Raw genomic sequence first — 23,373 nt, forward strand, 5'->3', positions numbered from 1 at the left:
CACATTTAAAACAGTGTGTAGAGGGAAACTTATAGCACAAAATGCCCACAAGAGAAAGCAGGAAAGATCTAAAATTGATACTCTCACATCACAATTAAAAGAACTAGAGAAGCAAGAGCAAACACATTCAAAAGCTAGCAGAAGGCAAGAAATAACTAAGATCAGAGCAGAACTGAAGGAGATAGAGACACAAAAAACCCTCCAAAAATTCAATGAATCCAGGAGTTGGTTTTTTGAAAAGATCAACAAAATTGACAGACCACTAGCAAGACTAATAAAGAAGAAAAGAGAGAAGAATCAAATAGATGCAATAAAAAATGATAAAGGGGATATCACCACCGACCCCACAGAAATACAAACTACCATCAGAGAATACTATAAACACCTCTACACAAATAAACTAGAAAATCAAGAAGAAATGGATAATTTCCTGGACACTTATAGTCTCCCAAGACTAAACCAGGAAGAAGTTGAATCCCTGAATAGACCAATAGCAGGCTCTGAAATTGAGGCAATAATTAATAGCCTACCAACCAAAAAAAGTCCAGGACCAGATGGATTCACAGCTGAATTCTACCAGAGGTACAAGGAGGAGCTGGTACCATTCCTTCTGAAACTATTCCAATCAATAGAAAAAGAGGGAATCCTCCCTAATTCATTTTATGAGGCCAACATCATCCTGATACCAAAGCCTGGCAGAGACACAACAAAAAAAGAGAATTTTAGACTAATATCCCTGATGAACATCGATGCAAAAATCCTCAATAAAATACTGGCAAACTGAATCCAGCAGCACATCAAACAGCTTATCCACCATGATCAAGTGGGCTTCATCCCTGGGATGCAAGGTTGGTTCAACATTCGCAAATCAATAAACATAATCCAGCATATAAACAGAACCAAAGACAAAAACCACATGATTATCTCAATAGATGCAGAAAAGGCCTTTGACAAAATTCAACAGCCCTTCATGCTAAAAACACTCAATAAATTCGGGATTGATGGAACGTACCTCAAAATAATAAGAGCTATTTATGACAAACCCACAGCCAATATCATACTGAATGGGCAAAAACTGGAAAAATTCCCTTTGAAAACTGGAACAAGACAGGGATGCCCTCTCTCACCACTCCTATTCAACCTAGTGTTGGAAGTTCTGGCTAGGGTAATCAGGCAAGAAAAAGAAATAAAGGGTATTCAGTTAGGAAAAGAAGAAGTCAAATTGTCCCTGTTTGCAGATGACATGATTGTATATTTACAAAACTCCATTGTTTCAGCCCAAAATCTCCTTAAGCTGATAAGCAACTTCAGCAAAGTCTCAGGATAAAAAATTAATGTGCAAAAATCACAAGCATTCTTATACACCAGTAACAGACAAACAGAGAGCCAAATCAGGAATGAACTTCTATTCACAATTGCTTCAAAGAGAATAAAATACCTAGGAATCCAACTTACAAGGGATGTAAATGACCTCTTCAAGGAGAACTACAAGCCACTGCTCAGTGAAATAAAAGAGGACACAAACAAATGGAAGAACATACCATGCTCATGGATAGGAAGAATCAATATTGTGAAAATGGCCATACTGCCCAAGGTAATTTATAGATTCAATGCCATCCCCCTCAAGCTACCAATGAGTTTCTTCACAGAATTGGAAAAAACTGCTTTAAAGTTCATATGGAACCAAAAAAGAGCCCGCATCACTAAGACAATCCCAAGTCAAAAGAACAAAGCTGGAGGCATCATGCTACCTGACTTCAAACTATACTACAAGGCTACAGTAACCAAAACAGCATGGTACTAGTACCAAAACAGAGATATAGACCAATGGAACAGAACAGAGGCCTCAGAAATAATACCACACATCTACAGCCATCTGATCTTTTGACAAACCTCAGAAAAACAAGAAATGGGGAAATGATTCCCTATTTAATAAATGGTGCTGGGAAAATTGGCTAGCCATAAGTAGAAAGCTGAAACCGGATCCTTTCCTTACTCCTTATACGAAAATTAATTCAAGATAGATTAGAGATTTAAATGTTAGACCTAATACCATAAAAACCCTAGAAGAAAACCTAGGTAATACCATTGAGGACATAGGCATGGGCAAGGACTTCATGTCTAAAACACCAAAAGCTACAGCAACAAAAGCCAAAATTGACAAATGGGATGTTATTAAACTAAAGAGCTTCTGCACAGCAAAAGAAACTACCATAAGAATGAACAGGCAACCTACAGAATGGTAGAAAATTTTTGCAATCTACTCATCAGACAAAGGGCTAATATGCAGAACCTACAAAGAACTCAAACAAATTTACAAGAAAAAAACAACTGCATCAAAAAGTGGGCAAAGGAAATGAACAGACATTTCTCAAAAGAAGACATGTATACAGCCAACAGACACATGAAAAAATGCTCATCATCCCTGGCCATACAGAGAATTGCAAATCAAAACCACAATGAGATACCATCTCACACCAGTTAGAATGGCGATCATTAAAAAGTCAGGAAACAACAGGTGCTGGAGAGGATGTGGAGAAATAGGAACACTTTTACACTGTTGGTGGGATTTTAAACTAGTTCAGCCATTATGGAAAACATTATGGCGATTCCTCAAGGATCTAGAACTAGAAGTACCATATGACCCAGCCATCCCATTACTGGGTATATACCCAAAGGATTATAAATCATGCTGCTCTAAAGACACATGCACACGTATGTTTATTGCGACACTATTCACAATAGCAAAGACTTGGAATCAACCCAAATGTCCATCAGTGACAGATTGGATTAAGAAAATGTGGCACATATACACCATGGAATGCAGCCATAAAAAAGGATGAGTTTGTGTCCTTTGTAGGGACATGGATGCAGCTGGAAACCATCATTCTCAGCAAACTATCGCAAGAACAGAAAACCAAACACCGCATGTTCTCACTCATAGGTGGGAACTGAACAATGAGATCACTTGGACTCAGGAAGGGGAACATCACACACTGGGGCCTAACACGGGGAGGGGGGAGGGATTGCATTGGGAGTTATACCAGATGTAAATGACGAGTTGATGGGTGCTGACGAGTTGATGGGTGCAGCACACCAACATGGTACAAGCATACATATGTAACAAACCTGCACGTTATGCACATGTACCCTAGAACTTAAAGTATAATAATAATTAAAAAAATAAAAATAAAAAAAAAGAAATGCAAATCAAAGCCACAATCAGATACCATCTCACACCAGTCAGAATGGCCATTATTAAAAAGTCAAGAAACAGATGGTGGTGAGGTCGTGGAGAAATAGGAATGCTTTTACATTGTTGGTGGGAATGTAAATTAGTCCAACCATTTTGGAAGATGGTGTGGCGATTACTCAAATATCTACAACCAGAAATACCATTTGACCCAGCAATCCCATTACTGCGTATATACCCAAAGGAATATAAATTTTTCTGTTGCAAAGAAACATGCACATATATATTCATTGCAGCACTATTCCCAATAGCAAGAACATGGAGTCAACCCAAATGCTCACCAATGATAGAATGGATAAAGAAAATGTGGTATATACACACCATGGAGTACTATGCAGCCATAAAAAGGAATGAGATCATGTTCTTTTCTGGGACATGGATGAGACTGGAAGACATTATCCTCAGAAAACTAATGCAGGAACAGAAAACCAAACACTGAATGTGCTCACTTATAAGTGGGAGCTGAACAATGAGATCACATGGACACAGAAAGGAGAACAACACACACTGGGGTCTGTCAGGGAGTAAGGTGGGGGCAGAGGGAGAGTATTAGGAAAAATAGCTAATGTATGCTGAGCTTAATATCTAGGTGATAGGTGGATGGTCGCAGCAAACCACCATGACACATGTTTACCTATTTAACAAACCTGCACATCCTGCACATGTACCCCAGAACTAAAAATAAAATTAAAAATTAAAAAACAACTAGAAAAAAAAAAAACCCACGAACACTATATCTCTGAATTCTTGTAAGTCAGGAGTCTGAATACAGCTTTGCTGAGTTTTCTCCAAGGCTGTGTCTCATTTGAGGCCTTATTGTGGAAGGCTATCCTTCCAAGCTCATGAGGTGTTGCCAGATTCTACTAGTTCCTTGTGGCCTTTTGAGATGAGGGACTCAGTTTCTTACTACATGTTGGCTAGAGGAGGCCATGCTCAGTTCTTAGCTGGTTGTTAGCTGGAGACCACTCTTAGTCTTTTGTCACACAGAAATCTTCCACAAACATGGAATCTTGATTCACCAAAGACAGATCTTATATGACATATATGTGATGATACCATGTTACCTTTGCCATATTCTACTGGTTAGAAGTTAGTCAGAGGTCCTACCCACACTCAAGAGCAGAGGATAAACACGGACTGAGTCCAAGGAGGCAGGAGTACTGAGGGACTATTTTATTATTTTACAATCTGACCATCACAGATATTTGGGAGAAAACTAGACAGTTAGTTCTTTGAGGACAACAGAGGTGAAACTTTTAATTATTTATTTCTGACTTATAAAATGATTTGATTATAGTTCATTTTTGTCATGGAAGTATCAAGTCAGTCAAAACAGTTGATGGGAATGCCAGGTAGAGGTATAGTGCTTGAATTGAACCCATCATACTTTCAACCATTAAAATTACTAGAACAGGAATGCATAGGAATAATAGCAAAGTAGAAATCAAATAAAAATAGCTGAGTGAGGAACAAATTACTGGTATTATTGATACCTAAACAAAAACAAGACTGTCTCCACAAATCTGCAGCTTCTGTATAAACGAGAAACAAAAGGTTTGAATGTGAGACTTTTCCTACGAACCTAGAATTAGTAGACTGTAAAGTGTCTGCATCCATTAGTCAACTGCCCACACTGACAAAAATGAAAAACTCTCCCAGGAATCAGGTCCTTGAATATATTAATGCAAGAAAACAGCAAGGAACAGAGCAAGAATACATGCACATGAGAACATCATTCATTCACGGTAACCCTAGCTACTAGCAAAACAGGGTCAAATTAATATAGCAGAAGTTGGCACATTTCCTGGGGGAAAACTCAGTTAGTGTTTGAAAAAGGATGGATTTGAGAATGGACATTTATCATTCTCCCTATGGTTCAATGTGGAAATGTAGGTATAGGGGCCTAGGGACTGGGGTGTACAGTTTTCCCTCTTTATCATGACCATAATGATCCCAGTGAACAGTGGTTTCTTTTCCTGTCTTGCCAGCATACTTATAATCCAGAGACAATGATGTACATCTCTCTCTATTCCCCAATGCTATGAACAGTGTACATTTTCTATTTATATGAAATAATTTGGTTAATTTTCCTTTGCATTTAATGTCCTTGTGACCACAGGTCACTTGGATCGGTAACTAAGACCCTCTGGGGTTGCACACTTATGCCCTCAAATTTTTATAGAGAGAGGGGGGGATTTCTTTTTTTCTCTGTCTTTGGCCCCAGAGAGACCTAAATCATACAAATAATCTCACAGCTCAATTCCACCTGACTTTAAAGTCCATGGCTCCAGAACTGTAGTCTATTCTTCCTCATCTAGCAGAGACAGAGAAGGTTCCTCTTTCCACATAAACCTGGTAAGAAGGTAGAGAGATGTATTTATTGTGTTGACTTTTTACTTTGTTACCTATTCACAAACAGTCATATGGGTTTATAGAAAAGTCAGATATCATGAGGGTTTGCCCTGTCTTCATCGATCCATATAACATGTAGATATACAACCTCTAATAATTCATACTTAAATATTTTCATAATGTTTCTCAATTGAATTGAAAATCAGACAACTGGAGATTTAAAAGAAACCATAAAAAACTAGCATAAAGGGAACAGTAACTTGTATCCTTGCTACAGAATATTTACTCTCATGAATTTGGAAACAACTAGTTTTTTAAAGGCTTGATTGAAAAGTACTAACATTATACTCATGAATACTGCTATTATTTAATTTAATTCTCCCCAGAATTGACTTGAACAATATAAATATATTAATCGACAAAATTAGTTTTAGAATTTTACTTGAAAGAGGCAATACAGCATTTCTGTGTTTACTGAGCCAATTGCCCTTCTCATTCGCTGTCTCCTGAAAACGTCTACTGGATCCTGAAGCCAGCATCCATCACTTTACACTTTTGAACAGCAGTAAATTACCCCCAAATACTTCACAGAGAAAAAGGTTTCACCATGTTGGCCAGGATGGTCTTGACCTCTTGACCTCATGATCCGCTCACCTCGGCCTCCCAAAGTTCTGAGATTACAGGCATGAGCCACCGCGCCAGGCCTCTTTTGGTTTTCATAGTTCCCATAAAACAAGTCTCATCTTGCTTTAGTGTATATAGCGCATTCCAATCTTCTGGAGAGTTGTGTCCTCATTGTTTTTCCTTTATAATTCTAGTCTCTGAAGTTGTTCATCTATAGTGTTGGATGAAAAATGATAAATATACACTGGTAACTCCCAAACCTATATTACTGGCAATTATCATGTGTCTGCAGATTCACACCCTCATGGTCACTGAAGAACCATGGATATTTTTCAGTGGCTATTATTCATTGTACTCACAAAATATTCGTAAATGAAGATACTTATTTTTTCTCAGCTAGGTCTTTATTCAAATCATCTTACAATATGATCCAGTTTAATATTCTGTAAATGGACACTATCATGAAAATGTATAAAATCATATGGACATATTTCCCTTGAATTTTACAGTACAAAAACATATTTTTGTGAACTATTTCTGATTATGAGTTGTAAATGAATATTATAATTTAATTTAGAAGTTTCTCAATGATGCAGATCTTATCTATGACCTTGGATAACTCTCCTAACCAAAAGAAAATTTATCTAAATATTTTACATAACACTGTAATGTATCACTTCTGTAGGATGGAAGCACTGTGAAGACAAATGCTGCAAAACCAGGACACCATGGAAATCCTAAGCAACTCAACATCTAAATTTCCAACCTTCTTGTTGACTGGCATTCCTGGCCTAGAGTCTTCCCACGCCTGGATCTCCATTCCTTTCTGTTGTTTTTATGCCATTGCCCTCTCTGGGAACAGCATGATCCTGTTTGTCATCACTATCCAGCAGAGTCTCCATGAACCCATGTATTATTTCCTCTCCATGCTATCAGCCACTGATCTGGGCTTGACTGTTTCTACATTGTCAACAACATTAGGTATCCTCTGGTTTGATGCATGTGAAATCAGTCTATATAGCTGCATTGTCCAAATGTTTTTTCTTCATGTATTCACTTTTATGGAATCTGGGGTGCTGGTGGCTATGGCCTTTGACAATTATGTGGCCATCTGTGATCCTCTGAGGTACACTACCATTCTCACTAACTCCAGAATCATTCAGATGGGTCTTCCGATGATTACACGTGCTACAGTACTAATACTACCACTACTTTTGCTCCTTAAGCCTCTCTATTTCTGTAGAATGAATGCCCTCTCCTACTCCTACTGTTACCATCCAGATGTGATTCAATTAGCGTGTTCAGACATTCGGGCAAACAGCATCTGTGGATTAATAGATCTCATCCTGACAACTGGAATGGATACGCCATGCATTGTCCTGTCATATATCTTAATTATTCACTCTGTCCTCAGAATTGCCCCTCCTGAAGAACAGCACAAGGTCTTCAGCACCTGTGTCTCCCACGTGGGAGCAGTTGCTATCTTCTACCTCCCCATGCTGGGCCTGTCCTTGGTGTATCGCTATGGTTGGTCAGCACCCAGAGTGGTCCGTTCAGTGATGGCCAATGTATACCTGCTTTTACCCCCTGTGCTCAACCCCATCATCTACCGTGTAGAAACAAGACAGATCCACAAGGCCGTGCTCAGTCTGCTGCTTCCAAAATGAACAGACATAGTTTTATTTGATAAAAACCTGGCATAAATGACTTGCACTGTAGAAAAGCACACTTGCTCTCTTACTACCTATTGCATGTGGGTTTTTAAAATATTTTTCATTCACCCAACAAATAGTAAATATGTTGCATATTTGGTCATAAAATATAAGTATGGCATATCACCCAAGACATTTGTAGTGTAATTAGGAAAATAACAATAATGAAATGATAAAATAATACTCCTGGCGACTAACATGTATTGACTCTTTGTTTCAGGCTAGATGTTCTACTAACCGCTTTTAAGACATATTCCATTTATTCTTCCAAAACAGCCAAATGAAACATATATTACTATTAGTGATATATTACGGATGATGAAACAGATTTACAGCCATTTAGGCTACCAAAGGCCATGTGAATAACATGAGGCACAGTTGAGATTTGAACCCAGGTGTTCTGTATCTCAAATGCTATGCTCTTCATCACTGTATTACATACTCTGCCAAAGTCATGTAGCAGAAATGTTTTAAGATCAAAAGTAAGACTTGGATATCCATGGTTCCATCCTTTGTCTTAAAAAGTTGTAGTAACCTTCTTAGAATATACTTTAGCTGTTTTCTTCATGGGTAATTCATAATACAAAAGGTAGGAACAGATATGCCATGGCATGTAAGTCATTATCCAGTGTTAAGTAGTCCAAAGGAAAGCTTTAGGGGTGAGGCACACTTGCTAATTTATCACAGGGAATGGGAACTTGAGAGAACTAGAAAAGAATGTAAAATAAATTACAAGGAAGTTTGGGGCAGATGTTCTGAACCTTTTTCTGCACTATGGTCCCTTAGAAAACTAATGAAATTTATGAACCTTTCCTCATAGATAAACATACTCACATTATTTTCCATAATTTTCAGAGTTTTCAAAAATGTCATTAAAGACCTGTGTGACTCCTTAACCAGTTAAGAACCAAGGTAAAGAATTCATGGTTCTCACCTATACACAGTTTTACAGAGACAGACGCAAAATGTTTGGTTTCTGAAAAAGAACTTATGGTAACTCTTTGGATTTAAGAGACAGAAGCTTAAAATTGTCAGTTGCTTATAATGGCAGAACAAAATCAGAGGGAAATGGAGATGGAAAACTAAAGGCAGTCACATCAATTTTATTGCCACTGGAAAGTAGTGATAGATGGAAGAAATGTTCCAGGTACCCCACATATACTGAGGGCAGCAGTGTGCTGGATAGAGTGCACACCAGCTTACAAGAGCCTATTTTTGCATATCTGTCTAACTATGCATTAAAGGATGTCATATTAGTAGCTTGAAATCACTGATAATGATAATGTTTATACCATGTGAACTGGTAAAATTTTTTAAATATTTATATAATAAACATTGTCCAATTTAATTTAATAGCATTGAGAACTTTTTCTGTTTTTAAATATTCAGTTTATCAGCACACAGTGACTGCAGGTATATTTTATGTTTGACCTCATGGGAAGTAACAAAAAATAAAAGATCAATAAAAATTATTACTGTGCACTCACAAAGGTTAAAATCTTGTGTGTCAAACATCAACATGAACAAAAAATCATGAAATAACAGACTTATTGGGGTGATAATTCATAATACAAAAGTAAATTTTTACCCTTTGTTTATGTTGACTTCTGAGTTGAAAGAGTATCCAAAAGTGCATGCTGGAGAGGACTATTTTGTAAGAAACTCTGTGGAAAAAAGGCAGAAATCTTGTATGACAATTTTACTATTCATGGAAGAATTATCTTCTGAGTTTTAAGGTCTATCTGTACATAGGCATGAAAATTATGAAACACAAACCTTTTTTTCTTCTGTTTTCTCTCTTCTTCAGCTTTCCCCAAGTGAACATAGATTATAAAATTTGTGTTAGTAGCTTTAAAAACACCTTTTGATAGAACAATGCCATTATGTAAATGAATTTGTTTATGGATTTAGTTTACAAATTTGGCTACACTTTCTTTTATATGTGAGAGTCTTTTTCTTGGGTAATTCTACATGCCTGTTAGCTGCTTGGAACATCAGAAAGATAGATGTGGTAAAAGAATGTAATATATACTAACATTATCACAATAAGCACTCCTTGCAATATTCCAAACCAATAGGACAGCCACCAGCAGAAAATTTGTAAATTATAATATCCAAGCAGAGTTACTGCAAAAATGAAGGTAATAGAGAATGAGAAACTGTGGGAGGAAAGAAAAAAGGGAGAGAGAAAAAGGATGAAAAAAGGAAGGAAGGAAGGAAGGAAGGAAGGAAGGAAGGAAGGAAGGAAGGAAGGAAGGAAGGAAGGAAGGAAGGGAAGGAGAAAAAGAAAGAGGGAGGGAAATTAATGATGTAACCTAAATAAATTTCCAAATAGCCCATTTGTTACACTAAGCAAGGATACCCTTTTACTCACGGTGAGTTAATTAAATCACTTTTTATTGTAGCAACAGAAAATCTATAGCCAGAAAGAATGAACTTATTTAAGACTATTTCTATTTAATTGTTAGAGTCAAAGAACTCCTCAAATACTGTACTCAACCCAATCAGGTCTGTGATGTTACGTCTGTATCCTGGGGAAAAATGTAGTACCATGAAACATTGAGTAGGAACACCTGGGTGAGTGACCCGTGAAGACACTGATTATGCAGAAACCCTTATAATACTTGGGCTTGCAGAGGTAGCCCACACTTCTCTGGTAAGAACAATCATTTCCACCACTTCCCATAAGTCTATCTCCTGGAGCTCCCTCCATCTCTTGTTCTGACCACCAGAATGAACACTGGCATTAAATTCCAGCATAAATCTGTTGGGAATGTGCTGGGCCTAGTAAGATAAGAAAGAGACTATAACTTCAAGAATTGCAAAAATTAGCAAGCAGTTTATGGCAAGAATCCATGAAATGCCCTCAGGATTGAATAGTGAGAATAGTTGATCGAGCAAGTCTGAATAGAAGACTATATTGGCAAGAACACATCAATATAAGAGCATTTATTTGGAATACGAATTTTTTTTTTTTTTTTTTTTTTTTTTTTTTTTTTTTTTTTTGAGACCGAGCCTCGCTCTGTCGCCCAGGCTGGAGTGCACTGACCGGATCTCAGCTCACTGCAAGCTCCGCCTGCCGGGTTTACGCCATTCTCCTGCCTCAGTCTCCCGAGTAGCTGGGACTACAGGCGCCCGCCACCTCGCCTGGTTAGTTCTCTGTTGGAATACGAATTTTAACACCTTAAGAAGAACACCAAGGAAAGTGGCTAATTTACTACTGAGTGACAATTAGCTAGAAAAAGTGTTGGACAACATTCAGCATATTGGAAATGACTGTGCTGCCCTAGTAGATGGAAAAGGAAAGAATATAGAGTCTGATGAAAGTGTGCATGCTGGAATAGATTAAGAGTGTGTAAAGGTGGAAGACTCACCATACATTTTCCATAAAAGGGCACAGAGGACACATCGTTCAGAAGCCACTGGAAATGAGCTGTGAAAATGATACCAGCATCTCTAAGAAGCTGAATGGTAACTCTTTTCCGCTGATCATGGAGGCCAGCAGTACCTGCAGTCACCAAGCCAGGCTACCCATGCATATGAGGAGGCCTTGACATAATAGAAGCCAGGTAGCAGTGGTTAACCACCAAAAGCCAGAGCTACAATTATCATAGGAACCAACAAGATCTGAAGGGTAGACAAGCAAGTTGGTGTGCACATGGATAACAGAGCATAAACTCCCTGGGTGAAAATAGACAAGCAGCCAACAAGAGGCTAGATAATATTTACTACAAAAAGAAGGCAAGAACAGGGGAGCAGGAGCTGTCAGTCTTTGATGTAGGCTTGACCTTGAGTTAAAGAGAGAAGGAAGGAAGTTTGGGTAGAAAGAAGCATCCTAGAATGTAGCACAGTTCTGAACAGATTTAGTCAAGGCCATTGGGTATCCTCTAATCAAAACACCTGTCAGCAGAGTTCTATGCCTTCTAGAAATGGACCTTCCTCAGTTTCTCTGCCACGGCCAGTGATTGCCTAGAAACAGCTCCTGAGCAATGTGGCTTACATAGAATATGATGATGAACTAGGGCTGTTGATGCCCATACTGTGACATAAGAAGAGAATATTTTAATAAGCATCACATTTGTTGAATTAAGAGGAAAACAGGGAAGGAGTTACAAGGAGAAGCCAAGCAACCAAACCTTGAGACAAAGAGAAGCCAGAGCAGCTGTGGGTTGCTCAACAGACGTTTGAATGTCTTCATGTGTCTCCCTTGAAGTTTCAAATACTCAGGAAATGGGGTTTCAGCATAAAGGATATATGAAAATGTTAGTATTCTTTGTACAAAATTTTGTAGCTCAGAAATTATTTTGAAATATAATGTTAAAAATTATCCTAAGAGAGCATCTCTTTAGCTCTGCTTGGGTCACATACCTAATTGTCTAGTATTAACCAATCAAGTCATGTGCACAGGCCCAGTATATTGGGCCCATCTCTATTCTGGGGACACTTATCAGAAAAGGGGAAATATTTTTTGCCAAAGAACTAGCCAATACCACTCACATACCTCTCTTTATCCAACAAAGTGCACTAAGAACATTTAATTTATGACATATATTGTAAGGCAATGGTCATTATCCTGGGAATTAAACTGAATAAGCAAAAAAATATTGTTAACTTTAAAATTTCCCTTTTAGCAAAACTGCTTAAGGCAAAAGTACTAAGGATTACAAAATCATGATTAGATGAATAACAAAACAGTTACATAAAATTATGGAGTAAACAAATGTATTAACCTGCCATGTCTTTCCTGCAGGTCAACAGAGACAGAATGAGACATTTTGAAGAAAAGATTAAAAAGTAATAAACATTAAAATCTTACTTTATTAGACAGATGCACAATAAAATATCCCTTCTGTATAATTTACATGCTTTATAAAATTTTCCTGTTTATGACATTATATAATTACTTATTCTGACAACTTTAGGAATCCAATTTTTATTTTAGAAATCAAATTTAATACTAAATACTTTAATATTAATAACAAATAGTGCTACATGCCATTAAACTTTAAGATAACTAATAATCATTAATCTGTGACAATTTAGGAGAATTAAAAAATGTGCAAAATCATCTACAATCTACAGTAACTTGTCTGTTTCCTTACTCACTGTTGTTTTGTTAAACAGAAAAGAAACCCATTAGCCAAAACTAATTTCCACATAATTATGCATTTATTTGTTCATTCTGTATTTGCTGAGTTAGTATTTATCAACACTATGACATATGAAAATAAATACAGCACGCTGTTGAAGGGCATATACTCTCAGGAAGCATTTCTAGCCATGTCATCCTACCAAAATTATCCACATGCCCTTCAGTTCCCCCAATTCAGCAAGTCTAAAACCAAATTAATTAGTCTCTTTTATTAGTAATCTGATTCTGTTTTGATGAGTGACATTATTTCTGATCATGAAAGATGTAAAGTAATTAAAGCCATATGCTTTCATTGAAGAAACCTGACTATGCCTTCCTCAGACCTCTGGCAACATGTCTTTCTGTTTTAATTTCTATTTGATCAAAGCTGAAAACTGAACATTTCTGATCTCCCTTTGTGATGCCACCTTTTGTTCAGCCAACCAAGCCTCATTGGTCAATGTCCGCTGTGGCCTTTCTCTCTATTTTCACCATTCAAACTGGTAACGTTTAGCATAAATACAGCTTATTTGATGCAGACTTTATGTAATTTCTCACCGCCTGCTTCACCATTCTGTGTCTTCAGAATCTCTCTCTAGGCACATTCTATCAATTACTCACCTAATTCTAATTTATCCTCAACATAGATGTAAGATTAATCTTATAATGGAATTGTAATATTGTTTAATATAGGCTTCACTATTTTCTCTTGCTCTCCAAATTGTAAATAAATTTCACCTGCCAAGAAGATACTAAATCCCAATCCTGGGTACTTTTCTTTAAAATTTTCAGGGATTGTGCCACCACTCTATTTTGCTGAAAAAGAAACTGATAACCATTGCTATGTCTTTTCTTTGAGCTACAGTTATTAGCAGACCAGTTTTCAGGTTTCCTGGTTACACAACACAGAGTTCTTGAAACTTTACTCTCGGCAAAGAAAATATGTGAACTAGTTGCCTCCCATACTAGTGAGTCTCCTTTTTCTCTGTTTTTCCACTTTTTTAAAAGGGTATAACAAAGCAACAAGTACAACGATTTTTATATAAGTTCTACTGAACAAACTTGCTAGATTAACAGAAGTTTCACTTCCTCTGAAAATATACTGCCTGATGATAGCTGCCAGTTGAATAATTACAGCTTATTTTCTAAATAGCACGTTCTCTCTAGTCCCAATAAGTGATCTATAGGCTGTCAGTGCTTTTACCTTGACTATCTTGATTATTATAACATAATTTGTATTAAAGACATGGTTCATGCAAAGATGATATGGAATTTCAGTTTGCAAAACTATATTAAGAGGCCCTAATGCTACATCAAAATATTGTGAATAAAGTACATCTATAAGTTGGAAACTTACATAAAATGTTCAATGTACGTTAAAATTATTTTTCTGACTCTTACATGTAATTAACCTTATTAAAAAGCAAACCTAACTATTAACCAAAATAGAGTTGGATAAAATGACTTCTATTGTGTTTGTTCATACAATTCTCTTTTCTATACTATGGACTAGATCTTCAAGAGAGGGGAATAAATTAATTTAGTAAATTACTGACTACTGATTTTGTGTCGAGCACGGTGTTCATCAGTACTTATCAAGTAAATATTGAAGTTTGCTTTAGCTTGAACAGCTAAGATTAAATAATATAATGTACCTGACTAGAAAACAGTAATCACTATACAGAAGGTAATCAATATAATCCTTGAGGAAAAGCTAGGTCTTTTTTTTTTTCCTGGTAGTTGCTTCCACTTGAGTTCCCAACCTGCTAAAACTTCTTTCCTCTGTTGAAAAGTCAGCTCCCATGGAGCCCTCGACTTGATCATTCTATATTGTAGCTTGCTTCCAAATTGTAGGAATCCATTTGCTCAGTCTAATAGATATTTAAAATACATATACTGGCCGGGCGCGGTGGCTCAAGCCTGTAATCCCAGCACTTTGGGAGGCCGAGGCGGGCGGATCACGAGGTCAGGAGATCGAGACCATCCTGGCTAACACGGTGAAACCCCGTCTCTACTAAAAATACAAAAAACTAGCCGGGCGCGGTGGCGGGCGCCTGTAGTCCCAGCTACTCGGGAGGCTGAGGCAGGAGAATGGCGTAAACCCGGGAGGCGGAGCTTGCAGTGAGCTGAGATCCGGCCACTGCACTCCAGCCTGGGTGACAGAGCAAGACTCCGTCTCAAAAAAAAAAAAAAAAAAAAAAATACATATACTATGGAACTAGCATTATGCTATTGCCTGGAGATACTTCCAAATCATCTGGCAACCAAATTACTTTACACAAAAATCTATATAACAGATTATTTACAAGAAACATATAGCAGAACAAAAACCAAGAAAAAATACTAGACTCTCATCTTAAATGCACTATCCATCTCCAAAGAAATGATTCAATTTCATTTCTAATTGAAATGTGCAAACACAAACTTCCTGTGTCAATATGTTTATTTTCCCTGATGCGATTTTTCTCCACTTAAGCATCCAAATTTTCTGATGCTAGCTAACTGATCCAACGGGAAAAGAAGTGCAGTGTAACAGAGTGGTGCAAAAATTCCACAGAGACACACTTATCCCAGCTGAGTAAATGACTCTACAATTAAGATTCCTTATAAAAGTTTTCCATTCATAGAAGTAAATGGGTCACCTTCATATACCCCACTCTAAGTAAGAGCAAGGCAATCTCTCCTCCCTTTCTGAAGTCCAAATCAAGTAGTTGCTCTCAGATCAGAAACAGGACTTACTTGTGTCTTTAATAAATGCCCTTGATGACTTTTAAACTTCATCATGAGTGATTTGGCATAGATAAACACAAGGAAGAATTTATTGGAAGTGAAATTAAAGACAAAAATTCACCTAGTCTTCTGGCATTGCTCCTTCAGCACTATTTGTATCCCTTCCAATTCTCCACACCTTGAAAGGTAAGGCTCTCCCCGCTTACCCTTGGTCCCTGACCTCTAAGCCCTTTGAGCTTCTGACTCCACTCACCCTCCACTGTTTTGTTCACTTCTATGGTCCTGTTGCCTGTTCAGAAATCCTGAATTCCATATAGATGTTTTGTTTTCATACATTAAGCTAATCAAAGGAAAATTATACTTATGTATGTGTATATTTCCTGCCATATATAATAACCAAATCCCAAACTACAGTCACTGGCACACTCTCACTATTACTTAAATTATATTTTGAATTGGTTTACACCTATGCCAGCACATTTATTCTATTCTGTCTCTTAAGTCTGCATCAATCTGATGCATTTCCTTTTAATTTGGTTCTCAACACCAGAGAGATAGAGTGGCACAGTAAAATGACCACACCTTTAGGGTCAGACAGACACAGACACTGGCTCCATGAAATCTATCAATGCAAACCTTCAATAAGTCATTCACTCTAACCTCACCTGAAAAATGAGAATATCAGTCACAGCCTATTAATGATGCTATTAAAGTTACACATGTAGAGATATGTAGCAAGGAAACTGGCTCAATGCTAATTTTTCTTCTTTCTGAGAATATTATATCCATCCTCGCATCTGTTTTCCCACCTTCCACCTGGCTCATATTTCAGTTCAAGCCCCAAACATTAAGGCTGGTTATCTCAGTGCCTCAGGTCATCATGAACTTGATACAGTCATTGCTTTGCCTACATGTAGGTGGTTAGCTTTGTAACATTCCACAGATGCTGTTCCTAAATTCATGAAAAGTATAGTAAAGAATCCATCTTAAATCCTTCTCTATAAAGAGGTAAATAAATTAAATTAATTAGTTAAATGAATTGAATCCATGGCATTTTCAATCACAGAAATATCATTCTGTCATTCTATGGAGATTGTATTGGTAGTCATTGCTTTGACAAATCATATGATGATAACTGATTTTTCTCCAACACAGGATCTAACTCCAGATTTGTCTCTATCTGAGATGACTAATAATCTAGAAAATCTGACTTCATATTCCTCTTTATAAAATAAAATACTCTTCATCTTGAGTATTCTTACTACTTAGAAGCTAGACAAGGATAAGTCCTTTGTTATCTATTCCTAAAACCTTCAGGCACAGATTCCAACTCATGTCTACTTACACCCATGAATTTTAGCAATAGAAATTAAGATTTGACTAGCAAGAGGCCAACTGGGTGGTAGTGAACGCAGAAAGGATATCAGGCAAAGACTGTGGGCCTGCCTTGAGACCAACCCCAGGATAGCCATCCTCTTTTGTGCATTCTAGAGATGATGAGAAACAATCCATGTGTAAACTGCTGATATTTTTGTCCTTGGATTAGATGAAGAAACACTACATTGGAAAATATCAAAGAAGCTAATAAATTAAAAACATAGATGTTGTTTCTCTCCCAGTAATCATAGGATATAGCAATCTGCTCTAAGCTCTTTTAGTACAAATGAGGAATAAGGCCAGTTTCTAAATTTAAGTATTTAGCACGGTCTCATATGTAATATTTTAACCTGTCTATAAACATCATTTATTACCTTGAAAATAAAATGTTATTTTGAAGGTTAAGTGTGCGAAGTAGGCACTCAATATTTATTATTCAAAGAAGTAATTAGCAAAAGATGAAGGAATATTGATATATATGGACACATGACATGCACACTAGCAACAGTGGCTATTGTCAATATTGCCGAAGTTAATAACAATTGTTTAAATTGGGATTTCTTTGGCTGACTATGAGACTGAAAATTCTTCCTGTATTAACTACTAGTCCCTTGGAGAATTCCATTTTTAATTATTTTTGCCAAATTTTTTGTCTTTTTTTTTTTGAGATGGAATTTCACTCTTGTTGCCCATGCTGGAATGCCATGGCACGATCTCTGTTCACCGCAACCTCCACCTCCCGGGTTCAAGCAATTCTCCTGCCTCAGCCTCCCAAGTAGCTGTGATTATAGGCATGCACCACCATGCCCAGCTTATTTTTTGTCATTTTTAAAAAGTTGTATAGTAAACACATTATTCAATTGAATGTTATATATGCTTTAAATATTTCTCCAAATTTATAATTACCTTTTTATTTTATTTTATTTTTTTTAGACAGAGTCTCGCTCTGTCACCAGGCTGGAGTGCAGTGGCACAATCTCTGCTCACTGCAACCTCCACCTCCCGGGTTCAAGTGATTATCCTGCCTCAGCCTCCCAAGTAGCTGGGACTACAAGTACCCACCACCACGCCCAGCTAATTTTTTATATTTTCAGTAGTAGAGACGGGGTTTCACCATGTTGGCCAGGATGGTCTCGATCTCTTGACGTCGTGATCCACCCACCTCGGCCTCCCAAAGTGCTGGGATTACAGGCGTAAGCCACTGTGCCTGGCCATAATTACCCTTTTAAATCTGTAGAAGTTGTTTTTTGCTATTAAACAATTATTTGAATTTTACCAAATCAAATACATCAATGTTTACCTCTACAGTTTATATCTTTGGTTTTATATTTAGAAATTTTTCTTCTACTACAGGATTATATATTTACCTGCATTTTATTCTAAACTGTATGTGGCTTTTTGATATTTACATATTTAACCATCAGAAAATAATTTCAGTATGTATTGTGGTGATATGCTTTATTTTAGCTTTTTCGTGTTTTGTTCTATTTTGTTTGTTTGTTTGTTTGTTTGTTCCAAATGGATGATCAGCTTACCTAACTCCTTTTATTCAACAGCTCACTTTATTTCTACCGGTTTAAAAGTCTACCTTTATACATAACTAAATGTACACTTGTGCCTCTTCCTATACTTTTAATTCTGTCTCAGAGACAAACACTGCCCTACTTTCTTTTTTTGAAATGCTGTCTTTTCCAGTCGTTTCATTAAAATTGATCATACAGTATGTAATATTCTGTATCTGGCTTCTTTCACTCAGCATATGTCGCATCCATGTTGTAGCACTTACTAGTAATTTTTTCCTTTTTTGCCAAATAGTTTTTAGCCTATGAATATTTCACAATTTGTTCACCAGTTAATCAACTGACTGATATTTGGATCGTTTCAATTCTGAGCTATTGTGCGTACACATGCTTTCATTTCTCTTTGGTAGAGTCCAAGGAGTAGAATTTCTGGATCATATGGTAAGTTTATATTTTAATTTTTAAGAAACTGTCAATCTGTTTTTCAAAGTGGCTGTACCATTTTACATTTCCACAAGGAATGTATTATGTGTCCAGTTTCTCCACATGCTTATCAACACTTGGTATTTTCTTTTCCTTCCTTCCTTCCTTCCTTTACTTTCCTTCTTTTTTCTTTCTCTTTTTTTCTCTCTGTTTCTCATTTATAGCCATTCTAGTGGGTGGATAATGGTATTTTATAGCAGTTTAAATTTTTATTTTTTAATTTTAATTTTATTTTCCTAATTCTCATCTTTTTATGGGCTTGTTAGTCATATTTATATATGTTTTGGTGATATGTCTATTCAAATATTTTGCCCATTTTTAATTGGATTGTTTGTCTCTTTGTTGAGTTGTAAGAGTTCTTTATATTTTTTGTGTACGAGTTTTTATGCAAATATTTTCTCCTAGTCTGTTTTCTGTATTCTTATTTTCTTAATGGTGACTTTTAAAATGTACCTTTTTTTTGTTTGAAGTAGATATTGATCTTTTTTTAGTGGCTTACACTTTTAATATGGCATCTAATAATGTTTTGCCTAACCGAGGTCATAAAATCTTCTCCGACTTTTTTTTCTAGAAGTTTCTGATTTTTACCTCTTACATTTAGGTCTATAATCCATTTTGAGCTAATTTTTCAGAACAGTGATTGCTAAGAATCCAAGTTCTTTATTTTTTGGGTTTTTTTTTTGTGTTTTTTTGTAGTGATATTTAATTGTTCTAGCACCATTTGTTGAAAAGTCTATCCTTTCATTTAATTGTCTTGACACCTTTGTTACAAATCAATTGGCTATAATGTACGTGTTTAAATCTGGACTCTCCAATTTGTTCTTTTAATCTGTATGACTGTCCTCATGCATTGGTTTAATGTTAAGTTTTGAATGCTGGTAGTGTAAGCACTCCAGGTTGTTTCTTCTGTTTCAAAATTGTAAGTATTTTGCATTTCCATATAAATTGTAGAATGTCAATTTTTACAGTAAAAAAGACCTGTTGATATTACATCAAATTTATAGATTCACGAAGGGAAAACAGCCATGTCCATGCTATTGAGTCTTCTAATTAATTTACATGTGATATCCCTCCACTTATTTACATCTTTTAAAATATCTCTCAGCAAAGCTTTGGAGTCGTCAGTGTCTTAGTTGTGTGTTTTTTGTAATTTTTTTTTAACATTATACTTGTAGCAAGGATTATTGTCAAACTCTGCTCACTAGGCCAAAGACCTTTGTCGTGTTAGTGAAAAATTTGCCCCTCACATAGCACACTACCTACACTTGCAAGTTTGTCAGCTAGTTAGGGCACCAACTCCAAGCTCCAACAATGTGCAATCTCCATCTGTTTTAACATATTTTATTATTTCTGCATCAGGAATAGCATGTTGTATAAAGGTCTTTTTAAATATTTTAATATTTTTGTAAAACTGGATTAATTTCCTTTTCTTTATAGGAAATCCATATTTTCTGCCTGAATGCTTGTAATTTTTAAAAAACTAATTTAAGTCAAATATTGTATGCTTGTTCTCATCTTCTTGATTTTACCTGGAATGCAATGAGCTTTTTCATCCTCAATACACTGTAGTCCTTTCCTTTGGAACAGTCATTTTTATTCTATTTATTTTTGTTTACGGTACCTGAAACCCTAGTTATTTGTATATTGGCTTTTCATTTTGTGCCATTCCCAAATTCAATTTTCTCATTATTTTATTTTCATTGTATTTTTTCTATGCATTATGAGAGAATTTTTCAAATGCATTCTCCAAATTGAACTAAGTTAATTACTGTCCCTTGACTCTGGTTTTTGATTATGTCCAATGTGTACTTTAATTCTATTTTTTAGTATTGTATTCTTTTGATATTTTTCCAATGTGTTCTTTGTTTTTCCATAACGCTATATGACGCTATTACCTACATTACCTTAAGGATGTTTTCTTGTTAGTTCTGCAGAAGTTTTTACCTTTGTGATACTGATAACTGAGTCATTGTGATGTGACAGGCAATATGCTACATGGTTTACAGACATTATTACATTTCTTCATACATGCTCATGCTCTGGATTTTCCAGATGTTGTTCCTTTATTAATGAAATATTTTAAAGATTCATGCTAGTATTTTTTTTTCTTTATATACTCTCTAGTGCAAAACAAGATCTCTTCAGTTTTTATTTTTTTTCTTAAAATCTATGTATGGGGCTTGCTCATGGTTGCTGTCCCAATAAGCATTATTATGTGGAATGCAGTTTCTGGTATAATTCCCGATTTCTAGCAGCCTACAGATAACATTCAACCAACACTGTATATTTCTTTGCAGGCTTAAAATCATAGGGGAAATTGTAAAACTACATTCTCAAAATGTACTGTTTTATTTCACTCTCTTCTGTACATGGGCTAATACTAATTTCAAAATTCAATGTATCTCTACCAATGCTACCCCTTATAGCCACCCTTTTGGCTATTTTTCTTGAGATGAGCCATCTGATACAGAAATAAAGTCCTTGTTACTTTATAGTTAAGCATCCTATAAAAATAAATGCCTGGTTCCCAACTTTTTATGTTGGTACAGACTCTGCATTCCTTACTATAGACTATGGATGTGTATTAAATATGGGCCTATATTTTGACTTCATATCTGTCCACATCCATCTCCATTTTCCTCAGTTTAGAGAAGTTAACCATTCCAAAATTTTCTGGATTTAGAATATCCATCAGTTGTAGTATCAGTGCTGCTTGTGTTTGTTTCTTTTTTTCTTCATTTGTGATGAAAATTTAATAGAAAGTTGGGAGAGACTCAGATAGTGCAGATTAAAATCACTTTAAAATGCACGTCTACTTTACATCTCAGAAGAAACTGACAGCAACGTGGTGTGTGAACTAGAAAGAGTCCAATAAAGACAGAAATTGGTGATCAACCGATGAAAGGTGAGAGTATATGCAGATTTCTGAATTAGGCAATTTCATATATGAAGCTACCATAGATTTATAAATCTGCAGAGCTACAGAGCTACCATAGAGCTATTAATCAAAGTGGGGGAAATAGGATATACAAGTTGTAGTTCTGTGAAGAAGACTAAATTTAGATGCAATCATACTGTGTTTGAACTTGCTTTCAGGTATTTAAGGTGAAAGAATCAACTAGTTAGACATGTGGCTCTAATATTCAGGAGATTAGTCTGGGAAGAAGATAAAAGCTTTAAAGTAGAAAAGTGAATATATAAAATCCATTGTCCACGGAATGCCTATGTAGTTGAAAGTACACAGAAATAGACAATGTGTTTGGAGAAATAGCCAAACTAATTTTCATCTACAACTCTAAGTAAGTACTTGTCAATTAGATGATAAAACTTGCGTAAAAATGCGCATACTTAACGAGAATAAACTTGAATGGTTTGTAAAACTAGTAGAAATCATAAAAACTTAAAAGTATATTTTGAGTAATACTTTGATTTTATGATAAATACGTCATTTCCACAATGGATTAATTTGATTTATAGTATCCAATGTTATCTTAAGTATTTACTATTTGCAAAAAAATGAGTTTCAGTAATCTAATTACATATCATATAACACATGGAGAATCCTGAAATAAAATTGTTTTAAGTCTGAACAATACAAATTTTAAATAATCAGAAATATTCAAATACAGATATCTGTCCCACATTTTCTTTATTTATTAAGAAGTAAATATTAACTGAAGCAGGATTATATCATAATTATCATCATTATTAGACAGTGTAGTATGGTTGTTAATAGCACAGGCTCTAGTATCTTTTTGTTTCTTTGATTGACTTCCAATATCATATATTTCACTTTTTATGAACTTTGGCAATGTATCCAAACTTTCAAACTTGTTTATGCATCTGTCAAAAAAAACAGAAAACAAAACAAAACAAAAAAAAGCCTCTCTTTTAGATTTGTCATAAGACTCAAATGAAATAGTCTATGTAAAATAATTAGAGCAAAGTATGGAAATGGTCTTATCATTAACACAATATTATATACCTGAGTAATCCTATAAGAGAACAAAGATCAGATTAAAGACCAGGGCATACATGTTACAAAAGAAGCTTATTATTTGTCTCACTGATTTTTATCAAAACAGAAACAGGTTTTATAATCATAAACAGGGCAGTATTTTAATGTTACGAACTAAGAAGAATATCAAGTTTCAGGTTCATAGGAACTGAAACCTCTCTCTCCTATGAAAC

At 35.8% G+C, this 23,373-nt stretch overlaps 2 protein-coding genes and 1 non-coding gene across 4 annotated transcripts in view; 1 reads left to right on the forward strand and 2 right to left on the reverse strand.

Annotated features, from left to right (window-relative positions):
• The window catches only part of MMP26 (matrix metallopeptidase 26), a 368,531-nt gene that overhangs the window by 288,702 nt on the left and 56,456 nt on the right, over positions 1 to 23,373 (reverse strand). For both annotated transcript variants that reach the window (XM_077964767.1, XM_015115062.2), the window contains exon 2: positions 9,530 to 9,605. The gene's annotated coding sequence lies outside the window, so the exon portion shown is untranslated. The remainder of the gene's footprint in view (positions 1 to 9,529; positions 9,606 to 23,373) is intronic.
• On the forward strand, positions 6,937 to 7,896 carry LOC106993363 (olfactory receptor 51F1). Its single transcript, XM_015115068.3, has one exon. The coding sequence runs from the start codon at positions 6,937 to 6,939 to the stop codon at positions 7,894 to 7,896; it is 960 nt and encodes a 319-aa protein (XP_014970554.3).
• Positions 20,350 to 20,502, reverse strand: LOC114672516 (small nucleolar RNA SNORA62/SNORA6 family). The gene has a single exon (XR_003722922.1). It is a non-coding gene; the product is annotated as a small nucleolar RNA SNORA62/SNORA6 family (small nucleolar RNA).

The sequence above is a fragment of the Macaca mulatta genome, chromosome 14 (genome assembly GCF_049350105.2).
Source record: "Macaca mulatta isolate MMU2019108-1 chromosome 14, T2T-MMU8v2.0, whole genome shotgun sequence".
NCBI classification, from domain to species: domain Eukaryota; kingdom Metazoa; phylum Chordata; class Mammalia; order Primates; family Cercopithecidae; genus Macaca; species Macaca mulatta.

Bases quoted from the DNA above. Each gene is read 5' to 3' on its own strand.
- LOC106993363 (XM_015115068.3), top strand. From the start codon at position 6,937: ATGCTGCAAAACCAGGACACCATGGAAATCCTAAGCAACTCAACATCT.